The sequence below is a fragment of the Hylobates moloch genome, unplaced genomic scaffold (assembly GCF_009828535.3).
Source record: "Hylobates moloch isolate HMO894 unplaced genomic scaffold, HMol_V3 SCAFFOLD_11, whole genome shotgun sequence".
Lineage (NCBI taxonomy): Eukaryota > Metazoa > Chordata > Mammalia > Primates > Hylobatidae > Hylobates > Hylobates moloch.
The window spans coordinates 38,274,865-38,286,966 of NW_026652286.1; the positions used below are offsets into that span (position 1 = coordinate 38,274,865).

General features: G+C 43.2%; 1 protein-coding gene across 4 annotated transcripts in view; it reads right to left on the reverse strand.

Annotated features, from left to right (window-relative positions):
• ZNF143 (zinc finger protein 143) overlaps window positions 1–11,291 on the reverse strand; it is a 58,820-nt gene extending 47,529 nt beyond the window's left edge. The window contains exons 1-6 of one of the 4 annotated variants that reach the window (XM_032166643.2): window positions 11,133–11,291; window positions 9,808–9,900; window positions 8,552–8,635; window positions 7,647–7,727; window positions 3,434–3,630; window positions 2,475–2,549 (exon numbers count right to left, since the gene is read on the reverse strand). In XM_032166643.2, the coding sequence (XP_032022534.1) occupies window positions 2,475–2,549; window positions 3,434–3,630; window positions 7,647–7,727; window positions 8,552–8,635; window positions 9,808–9,900; window positions 11,133–11,244 (642 nt within the window). In that variant the 5' untranslated portion in view covers window positions 11,245–11,291. Of the gene's footprint in view, window positions 1–2,474; window positions 2,550–3,433; window positions 3,631–7,646; window positions 7,731–8,551; window positions 8,636–9,807; window positions 9,901–11,132 lie in introns of all 4 variants that reach the window. The other 3 variants (XM_032166642.2, XM_032166645.2, XM_032166644.2) reach the window with 3 other exon arrangements.
• Between the last annotated feature and the right edge of the window lie 811 nt (window positions 11,292–12,102).

Genomic DNA, 12,102 nt, shown 5'->3' on the forward strand with positions numbered 1-12,102 from the left:
TTTTTTTTTTTTTTTTTTTTTTTTTTTTTTTTTTTTTGAGACAGAGTCTCGCTCTGTCACCCAGGCTGGAGTGCAGTGGCGCGATCTCGGCTCACTGCAAGCTCCGCCTCCCGGGTTCACGCCATTCTCCTGCCTCAGCCTCTCCGAGTAGCTGGGACTACAGGCGCCCGCCACCACGCCCGGCTAATTTTTTGTATTTTTAGTAGAGATGGGGTCTCACCGTGGTCTCGATCTCCTGACCTCGTGATCCGCCCGCCTCGGCCTCCCAAAGTGCTGGGATTACAAGCGTGAGCCACCGCGCCCGGCAACTAATTCTTATATTTTTAGTAGAGATGGGGTTTGGCCATGTTGGTCTCAGACTCCTGACCTCAGGTGATCCACAGGCCTCGGCCTCCCAAAGTGCTAGGATTACAGGCGTGAGTCACCGCGCCCAGCCTACAACTGCTTTTCTTTAAAATATTCTATTATTTTAAAATGTAGTTGTCAGTTACCAATAAGACAGAGAACTTACTGGGCCACTCCAACACTCCAAGCCACTGACCTATAACTCCCGCATATATTTACCCTGTGTTTGCATCTTAGTAGAGGTTGACTTAGGTGGATCTGACATAGAGCTGTACAAAAAATACTGAAGTCTCATTTTTTGGGAGGTGGGGGAGAACAGGGTCTTGCTCTGTTGCCTAGGCTGGAGTGCAGTGGCACAATCAGCTCACCGTAACTTCAAACCACGGGCTCAAGGGATCCTCCTGCCCTTGCCTCCCAAATAGCTGTGACTACAAATGTGTACCACCATGTCTTGCTAATTTTGTAATTTTTTGTAGAGATGGAGTCTCACTTTGTTGCCCAGGCTGGTCTCAAACTTCTGGGTTCAAGCAATCTTCCCACCTCAGCCTCTCAAAGTATCGCGATTACAGGTGTGAGCCACTACACCTGCCTTAAAGTCTCATTTCATTCACAAAATATGAATATGAATTGAGACCTGAAAATTTTGCTAAGAATCACACAGCATCAAAGCTGATGGGCTTAGTGAACTGAAAACTGTGTTTATTCTATTGCCACTTTGTGACATCACTTCAGCTGGTAAACAGAAATATTGGCTATTCAGCAATGTGTAGAAGCATAATTTTTTTTTTTTTTTTTTTGAGAGTTTCGTTCTTGTTGCCCAGGCTGGACTGCAACAGCGCAATCTCGGCTCACTGCAACCTCCACCTCCTCGGTTCAAGCGATTCTCCTGCCTCAGCCTCCTGAGTAGCTAGGATTATAGGCACTAGCCACCACACCTGGCTAATTTTTTGTATTTTTAGTAGCGGCAGGGTTTCACCATGTTGGCCAAGTTGGTCTAGAACTCCTGACCTCAAGTCATCTACCCGCCTCAGCCTCCCAAAGTGCTGGGATTACAGGCATGAGCCACCATGCCCGGCCAGAACCGTATTTCTACAAGTGATTTCAGTGATTCCTGTTATTTTATCACTATTAGTATAAATGTAAAATCTTCTTGATAACCCCTAACAGTATCACTCAATGTCAATAAGTGGTCATGTTAATGCTCAAGGTTATAAATGTGACCCTGAGTAGTAACTTTAGGAGTTAAATATAATAAAACTCTGAAGAATGAAAAAAAAACTACTATAAAGGAACAGTCAACAAAATATTAGAGAAAATTGCTGAGAAAATAAAGAGCAGCATTAAAGCAGGAATGTACTACAATGATTATATAAGCTCCAAGCATATCCTCCACACGAACATCCCCCCTAACACAAAAACAATTCTTGAATAACATAAGTTTTGAATTTTTGATTGTAGGAGATACCCAAGAATGCACCTGTGACTACTTTGTACTTACTACAAAACTTTTAGAAGCACTGGTGCTCTAGGCTGTTACTTAGGTAAGGGGCAGCCAATGACTGGACCCAGGGTGAACATTTGAACCATGGGAAGCCAGCCCACAGGCCACCTGCAGACCAGGAAGCAGTCTGGTAGAAAAAGTATAAACAGCTTTGTCCAAGATTAACTAGGCTGGACTCTCCCTTCAGAAGTTGAAAAGGAAAATATGGAGGGAATCAGCTGGAAGAAGAAATTTAAAAATATAAAAAGCAAAGCATTGAGGATTATTTAGAAAGAGTCATGATGAAGTCCCAAAAAAAGTATCCACAAATTGCCATGCCATGGGTGGGGGCAGTCAGGAAGTCACCTGGTCTCCACAACTGCCTTGTCCAGAAAACTGCCTTGGAATCCAGCACACAAGCTTCAACTGGATTTCTGTGATACTTCCATTTCTTTAGCATCATTTTGCATCCACCAATGAACACTGGGACCTCAGGCAGTTTGAGAAAGCTGCTGCCCAATACATACATTGTTTTTCTCAATTGGTGAGATTTTCCTAGAGAGGTAGTGAGTTACCTATTCTTGCTTTCATCCACAGAAGGGCAGAAATGCTAAGATAGATTTTTATATTAAAAAGTAGCTTTACATACTTGCATTTTTTTCTCTTGCTCATTTTCTCCAATCATTCCAGTACCTGTTACACTTTCACTTCCATCAATGGACACCTATAGGAATAAAATAAAGCTTTAAAACGTTTTATATTTTGATAATGGTTTGGGCTGGTTAAGTACATGGTTCAGGGAGAAGCTTGCAAAAAAAAAAAAGAAAAAGAAAAAGAAAAAAGTACATGGGGCTTCATTATCATTTATTTTTGTGTATATTTGAAAATTTCCATAATAGGCTGGGCATGGTGGCTCACGCCAGTAATCCTAGCACTTTGGGAGGCTGAGGCAGGAGGATCATTTGAGCCCAGGAGTTCAAGACCAGCCTGGACAAAAGAGCAAGACCCTGTCTCTATTTATTTTGTTTGTAAAGAAAAAGAAAAATTTCCCTAACAAAAGTGAAATAAAACCTTTTAAGTTATATGAGAGATACATGTTCAATGAAGGGGGGAAAAAGTCAGCTCTTTTGATATAAAACTTGAGACTCTACTTTTCCTAATCTATAGTTCCTACTTCTTAATTCATAAGCAGTTCCATTTTATATTTTATTATTCCTTTTATAGCCCTTCAACCTTGTACATCTTTCGGTGAATTACCTGCCACTCATTTCTCTTCTATAAGCCTTTACTCCATTCCCTTATTTTTTTTCCAATCTTTCTACACTTAAGATAAATGCTCATCTCTTCGATATTGACTGATTTTGACTTTGAATTGCTAGTGTCTTTTTCTTTTTTTAATTTCTGAATTTGAGACAGGTATCTATGCTCAAACAATCCTCCCACTTTGGCCTCCCAAAGTGCTGGGATTATAGGCGTGAGCCATCACACCACGCCCGGCCAAAATTGGCCAGGTTTTTTTGATGAGGTGTACTTTTTTGTTTTCTTTTCTTTTCATGAAAAATAAAGAAGCTATATCTGGGACATTCTTGACCTTGTGAAATGCTATACCTTTGCTGCATACTGTTCCAAAGCACTGATGGTGTCAGGGTCAATTGTAGCATCCCCAGTGTGCAGACCTGCCACCGTCCCATCAGCCTGAATTGCCAAGATGGTGTCAGACTGCGGGACTTGCACTGCGTGGTGGATATAAGCTGTGGTGCCATCTTCCAGCTGAACTGCCTGTAATGCACTCTGGTCATAACTATCTGAGAGAGTGAAAGAGAATGCCATTAAATTAAAGGTAAAATCTGACAAATATTTACATATTTAAAGGAAGAGAGAAATGAGCTTTTATTGAGTAGTTACTCTGAGTACTGGACCACGCACTTGATATGTGTTACTTCATTTAATCTTCACAATAATTCTGTAAGGCAGGTATATTTACTGCCTTCATTGTATAAATGGGAACTCAGGTTTGAAGAAGTAACATCAGTTTCCTTAGCAATCAGAAAATTTAAAAAACATTAACAGGCCGGGTGCAGCGGCTCAAGCCTATAATCCCAGGACTCTGGGAGGCCAACGCGGGTGGATCACAAGGTCAGGAGATTGAAACCATCCTGGCTAACACGATGAAACACCCTCTCTACTAAAAATACAAAAAACTTAGCCGGGCATGGTGGCACACGCCTGTATTCCCAGCTACTGGGGAGGCTGAGGCAGGAGACTCACTTGAACCTGGGAGGCGGAGGTTGCAGTGAGCCAAGATCGCGCCACTGCACTCCAGCCTGGGCGACAGAGCAAGAGTCCCTCTCAAAAAACAAAACAAAAACAAAAACAAACAAAGAAAAAACACTAACAATTAACAGTCAAAACCAATACGTAGAGAAATCAGGATTTGAACTCATGTCAGTATGACTCCACAGTCCCTCCATGGTGGTTTTTTCCCTTCTAAATGTCCACACTAAGATATATCTATATCTATACTGGTATGGATATAAAATTGTGATTTTATATCGAGATATATATATAGATAGTGAAATAATAAATCTAGCCAGTTACAATGAACCTGTGACTAACACTTATTGATAAAGAAAAAAGTGCAGCCTTGTGTGGTGGCTCACGCCTGTAATCCCAGCACTTTGGGAAGCCAAGCCAGGCAGATCACAAGGTCAAGAGATTGAGACCATCCTAGCCAACATGGTGAAATCCCATCTCTACTAAAAATACAAAAAAAATAGCTGGGCATGATGGCGCATGCCTGTAGTCCCAGCTACTTGGGAGGCTGAAGCAGGAGAATCACTTGAACACGGGAGGTGGAAGTTGCAGTGAGCTGAGATTGCGCCATTGCACTCTAGCCTGGTGACAGAGCAAGACTCTGTTGAAAAGAAAAGAAAGAAAAGGAAGGGAGGGAAGGGAGGAAGGGAGGAAGGGAGAAAGGGAGGAAGGGAGGGAGGGAGGGAGGGAGGGAGGGAGGAAGGAAGGAAGGAAGGAAGGAAGGAAGGAAGGAAGGAAGGAGTGCAGACTTTACTTTTTTCCAACTGTAATTAAAGAAATTTATTTATAAATTTAAGTATTTTAAATTTTTTAAATATTCCTCCCTTCGTTTGGGAGGCCGAGGCGGGTGGATCACAAGGTCAGGAGATCGAGACCACCCTGGCCAACACGGTGAAACCCCGCCTCTACTAAAAAAAATACAAAAAATTAGCCAGTCATGGTGGTGGGTGCCTGTAGTCCCCAGCTACTCCAGAGGCTGAGGGAGGAGAATGGCGTGAACCCAGGAGGCGGAGCTTGCAGTGAGCCAAGATCGCGCCACTGCACTCCAGACCGGGAGAGAGAGCAAGAGTCTGTCTCAAAAAAAAAAAAAAAAAGATTCCTCCCTTTGGCTTTACAACAAAACAGTCTTTCTAAAATGTGTTATGTCATTCTATAATAAAATATTCTCTAGCTGGGTGCAGTGGCTCCCGCCTGTAATCCCAGCACTTTGGGAGGCTGAGGTGGGCGGATCACCTGATGTCAGGAGTTCGAGACCAGACTGAGCAACATGGTGAAACCCCGTCTCTACTAAAATACAAAAATTAGCCGGGCGTAGTGGCGGGCACCTGTAATCTCAGCTACTTGGGAGGCTGAGGCGGGAGAATCGCTTGAAACCAGGAGGCGGAGGTTGCAGTGAGCCAAGATCGTGCCCCTGCACTCCAGCCTGGCAACAGAGCCAGACTGTCTCAAAATAATAAATAAATAAATTAAATTAAATTTTCTCTAAAGTAGTAACAATAGGTAACATTTATTGAGCATTTAGCATGTGACAAGCACGACTCTAAGTGCTTTACATGTTTGTGCATTCTGTCCTCACAACAACCCTACATACGATATGGACACCTACTATAATCCTCATTTTACAGATGATGAAACTAAAGCACAGAAAAGTAATCTGCTTAATGTCACACAGCAAAAAAAAAGTAGTTTTGAATCTACATAGTCTGGTTGCAGAGCTGTACTCATCATTCCTACACATTCCACCTCAAACCCCTGAACTTCCCTTAAACAAATGTAATAAGCATTAACATTCTGCTGTATTTGTTTCAAATATTTTTGAAATTGTATACTTAGTTTCAATTAAACACAGTAGGCAAAGGACTTTGCTTTAAAAATTTTATATATGTATATACACACACACACACACACACACACACACACACACACACACACACACATAAATATTTTGAGACAGAGTCTCACTCTGTTGCCCAGGCTGGAGTGCAGTGGCGCCATCTCAACTACACTGCAACCTCCACCTCCTGGGTTCAAGCAATTCTCCTGCCTCAGCCTCCCGAGTAGCCGGGATTAAAGGCATGCACCACCACACCTAGCTAACTTTTGTATTTTTAATAGAGACAGGGTTTCGCATGGCCAGGCTGGTCTTGAAATCCTGACCTCAGGTGATCGGCCTCCCAAAGTGCTAGGATTATAGGCATGAGCCACTGCGCCCAGCCAAAAAATTGTATTTAAGAGGAAGAAATAGGTTAGGCAAAGTGGTTCATGTCTGTGACCCCACTGCTTTGGGAGGTCAGAGCAGGAGGACGGCTTGAGGCCAGGAGTTCAAGACCAGCCTGAGCAACATAGCAAGACCCTATATTTAACAACAACAAAAAATTAATCAGAAAATAAAAATTAAAAAATTAGCTGGCTGTGGTGACACACATGTGTAGTCCTAGCTGCTCAGGAGGCTGAGGCAGGAAAGTCCCTTGAGCCCAGGAATTCAGGGCTGTAGTGAGCTATGATTGTACCACTGCACTCTAGCCTAACTGAGTAAGATCTTATCTCTAAAATACAGAAATGAATAAAATATGAAGTTAACCATTTCAATGTTACATTGTGATTTTACTTCTTAGTCATTTTAAAAAGTAGCCAAGGCTAGGCCAGGCGCGGTGGCTCACGCTTGTAATCCCAGCACTTTGGGAGGCCGAGACGGGCGGATCACGAGGTCAGCAGATCGAGACCACGGTGAAACCCCGTCTCTAATAAAAATACAAAAAAATTAGCCGGGCGTGGTGGCGGGCGCCTGTAGTCCCAGCTACTCGGAGAGGCTGAGGCAGGAGAATGGCGTGAACCCGGGAGGCGGAGCTTGCAGTGAGCCGAGATTGCGCCACTGCACTCCAGCCTGGGCGACAGAGCGAGACTCTGTCTCAAAAAAAAAAAAAAAAAAAAAAGTAGCCAAGGCTGCTTTTAAAATATGAAATTAAGGCTGGGTGGTGCAGTAGCTAATGCCTATAATCCCAGCACTCTGGGAGGCTGGCTTGAGGCCAGGAGTTCGAGATTAGCCTAGCAACAGAGTAAGACCCTGTCTCTACAAAAAATGAAAAAACTAGCCGGGAGAGGCAGCGTGTACCTGTAGTCCCAGCTATTCAGGAGGCTGAGGCAGGAGGATCCCTGAGCCCAGGAGTTTGAGGCTGCAGTGAGCTGTGCTTGTGCCACCACACTCCAGCCTGGCAACAGAGTGAGACCCTGTCTCTTAGAACAAAAGCCAACCAAAAAAACAAAACGTGGCCTCTACTTTAAGTCTTCCAGGGACCAGTCACTTGGTTTGCTGTTCCAGCTTGTCACTGGACAGCTCAAATTGTAGGAAAACTTTTCCTTAAATCATGCTTAAATCTGCCACCTTGTACTTTAATGAATAAATACAATTCTTTCCCATGACAACACTTCAGAAGCTAAACACAGGTCTTCTTTCCCCCCACACTCCCACTTCTCCCTTATTTTATTCATACTTTCAAAGTTATTTTACCTTTGGAGGTATGGTGAATAAATGCTGTGGTACCATCTTCTAACTGTACTGCTTGACCATCCTCTAGACGCAAACTGTCCCCTGCTCAAGAACAATGCTTACATTTAGATCTCATGTTTTCTAGCACATTCCAATTAACTCACTTAGCAACAAGAGTCAATAAACCATTAACACACTGTAACAATCTATACTTGCTTCATGAGTCTTTGAACATTTAAGTAAGTTCAGCAAAGCTTCCCTGAGTCAGTGTTTAAAGGTAAAAAGATATTAGAATATTGGTTTTAGGAATACACACCAGTATTAAAGAGAGTTGAAAGAAGGGGAAAAATGAAGAAAATGAGAGACACGTAAGATTCAGCTCAAAAAACAGAAACATTCACTTAGGACTGTTACTCATTTATCTCCACAGTGCAGTCCAGTAACTTCTTTTCCACTATCTTTAAGAGAAAGTCGGCTGGGCATGGTGGCTCATGCTTGTAATCCCAGCACTTTGGGAGGCCGAGGTGGGCGGATCACCAGGTCAGGAGATCGAGACCACAGTGAAACCCCATCTCTACTAAAAATACAAAAAATTAGCTGGACGTGGTGGCGGGCGCCTGTAGTCCCAGCTACTCAGAGAGGCTGAGGCAGGAGAATGGCGTGAATCCGGGAGGCGGAGCTTGCAGTGAGCCGAGATCGCGCCACTGCACTCCAGCCTGGGTGACAGAGCCAGACTCCGTCTCAAAAAAAAAAAAAAAACGAGAAAGTCTTGGTTAAGATCCACTCTGTGGCATCTATAATCTCCCTTTACAGAAGGAGGACTTGAGATCAAGACCAAGTTTAGGTAGTAAGAGGGAGCTGCAGGCAGCAAATACTAAAAGCTGAGAATTAAAATGGTTTCCTGTGCTGTTATCTTAAATACTTACTACTTTTAGGTATGGGTACATGTTGAACATAGGCAGCAGAACCATCTTCCAATTGAATGACCTGGCCATCTATGAGTTTTCCATCTAGAACAAAAGATTCAAGACAATGAGTTGGCACAAACAAAAATTTTAAACTTTATACAATTTCAAAATGATATCAACTATAAAAACATACACAACTTAAGCTCGTGTTCATCTTGATTCTTCCCTCAATGTTCTGAGGCAATTCAATAACACATCCAGTGATCCTACAGAAAGCAGAAAATCCTCCCTCAGCCATCCTTCCTCCCCTGCAATTTTCAATTAGATGAGGTCAAGAGGAAGAGTGGCTCATCACAGCAGGCTACATGAGTTGGACTGCTTTATACCTTTCCGAGTCACTTAGAATCAGTGACCATGACCTGTGGGGAGTTGAAGCTGGGAAGACAGATACGTCAACGTATGTGAGGTCATCTGTCATTCTCATCCCTGAGGGCTATAAGACCCCTGTTTATGTATGCATGTGCTCAGTAGGTTTCCATAGAAACAAAGAGTTTTTGAGGACTTGGCTGTTTCCTGGAGCAAAGCAAACACTAATTCAGAGACAATGCTAGATAAGCAAAACCAAATGTCTTTTTTTTTTTTTTTTTTGAGAAAGAGTTTCGTTCTTATTGCCCAGGCCAGAGTGCAATGGCATGATCTCGGGTCACTGCAACCTCTGCCTCCCGGGTTCAAGTGACTCTCCTGCCTCAGCCTCCTGAATAGCTGGGATTACAGGCATGAGCTACCATGCCCAGCTAATTTTGTATTTTTAGTAGAGACAAGGGTTTCTCCATGTTGGTCAGGCTGGTCTCGAACTCCCGACCTCAGGTGATCTGCCCGCCTTGGCCTCCCAAAGTGTTGGGACTACAGGCGTGAACCACCGTGCTCGGCCCCAAATGTCTTTACTCTTACACATACTTGGTAAAAATATGAAATAATGACCCCAAGTAAAGAAGCAAGAGTCTTACTAGAAAATAGGCCAGACATACTCCCTGCTCTCCTCTCTCCCACTAATTTTTATATCCCAGGGTATCTTCCAAATATCTCAAAGGACTACTCTAAATTATAAAAAAAAAAAAAAAAAAAAAAAGAATTAAACTGAAATGACTTAAAATCATCATATGCAATACAGCATCTTTAGGAGAGATAGGAAAGGTGGTATAGCTTCTAGGTGCTCCAACTCACAGGTTATAAATCACTGGTATTAACCAATCAGCCATATGTGAGGCACATACCTTTGGAATTGTGTTGTATGTAAGCAGTAGAACCATCTGCAAGTGTTACTGCTTGCAAGCTTACGCCTTCCATATTTTCTAAGTTGTCACCATCTATTACAAAAAAATCAATATTTTCTTTTAGACAGCTAGCATATGGACATGCTGATTAATTTTTTTTTTTTTTAAATAAAGATCAGAAAAAAGGTAGACTGCTTAACTCAGACTCAAAATGATATTTAGCAGCCGGGTGTGGTGGCTCATGCCTGTAATCATGGCACTTTGGGAGGCCAAGGCAAGTGGATCATGAGGTCAGAAGTTCGAGACCAGCCTGGCCAATGTGGTGAAACTCCATCTCTACTAAAAATACGAAAATTAGCTAGGCGCGGTGGCATGCGCCTGTGGTCCCAGCTACGCGGGAGGCTGAGGCAGAAGAATCGCTTGAACCCAGGAGGTAGAGGTTGCAGTGAGCCGAGATTGTGCCACTGCACTCCAGCCTGGGTGACAGAGCCAGACTACGTCTCAAAAAAAAAAAAAAAAAAAAAAAAAAGGTCAGCACTTACCAAAAAAACAGGCTGGGAACAATGGCTCGTGCCTGTAATCCCAGCACTTTTGGAGGCTGAGGTGGGCGGATGGCTTGAGCCCAGGAGTTCGAGACCAGCCTGGCCAACATGGTGAAACCCTGTCTCTACTAAAAATAAAATAATTAGCTGGGCACACTGGTGGGTGCCTGTAGTCTCAGCTACTTGAGAGGCTGAGGTGACTGCATGTCTTAAGCCAGGAGGCTGAGCCTGCAGTGAGCTGTGATCATACCACTGCACTCCCTCTTGGGCAATAAAGCAAGACCTTGTCTCAAAAAAAAAAAAAAAAGAAAAAGAAAAAGAAAAAAAAATTTCCTGCCCTACTGTATCCACACCAAGATAAAAAAATACACATAGAGGCTGGGCGTAATGGCTCATGCCTGTAATCCCAGCACTTTGGGAGGCCAAAGCAGGTTGATTACCTGAGGTCAGGAGTTTGAGACCAGCCAGCCCGTCTCTACTAAAAATACAAAATTAGCTGGGCGTGGTGGCACATGCCTGTAATCCCAGCTACTCGGGAGGCTGAGGCAGGAGAATTGCTTGAACTTGGGAGGCAGAGGTTGCAGTGAGCCGAGATCAGGCCATTGCACTCCAGCCTGGGCAACAAGAGTAAAACTCCGTCCCATTTCAAAAAAAAAAAACACCTCATAAAAAGACCTAGGTTTATATTACGTGTTTTCTGCTAAATCAGGAAGTTGTAAATTTTCTTTTTCCTTTAAGATAAATGATATTTTCAAACGCATCCCTTCAAACACAACTGCTCACCTGCCACGGTGACTGCCTCTGTCAAGCACAGGGTAACATGTTGCGCCTCCATCCCTCCTCCAGGAAACTCTGTCATTCCCTGAGAATCTCGATTTATTTGGGCTAACAACATCTTCTACCTTGAAGAAAAATAAAGACACTTGGGAACAAAGAATGATACATATGAAATAAAAGTTACAAAGAATATTTATGAACCACAAAAAACTGCTGAGGATGTAACGGTGTTGGAAACAAGATGAAATGTCACTCAATATGTAGGGTAAGAGTACTAGCCCAAAGTCCGAGGCATGCTTCTTATATTTCAACAATTCAAACTGATGGGCACAATTTATCACTGCGTTTAGCAACTTACAAGTACACTGACGAATTGTGCCCATCGGTTTCGTATGATCTCTAAAATTCCCATAATTAGAGTCCTTTGGGTTTAGCATTGCTGAGGATTCCCACTTACAATGTGTCAGCACATTTTGTTGACTTAATCTTCAGAAATCTACCCCAAATCTGGCTACCTGTCACAACCTTCACCATTACTTCCCTGTCCAAGCCACAACCAGTCTCTCATCTGCATTACTGTAACAGCATCCTATTTCCCTGCTTCTCCATTAGCCTCCTACACTCTTCTTTTGAAAAAGCAGTCAGTGTCCTTTGAAGGGAAGAGTTAGCTCATGCCCCGCTTCTGCTCAAAACCTTCTGAGGACTTCTCAGAGTAAAATCCCCAAATCCTTACACTGACCAATGAGGCCAATGATCTTGCCCCTCATTTCCTACTACTCACCATCTCATTCACTCCACTTCAGCCACACTGGCATCCCTGCTTTTCAACCTCAAGCATACTGGATGTTCTGCTGCCTTAGGGCGTGTTCATTTGAGTTTCCTTCTGCCTGAAACATTGTCCCCAGTATCTTCATTATTCATTCCCTAACCTCTTCAAGTCTTTGCTCAAATGGAATGAGAGCTTCCCTGTCCATCC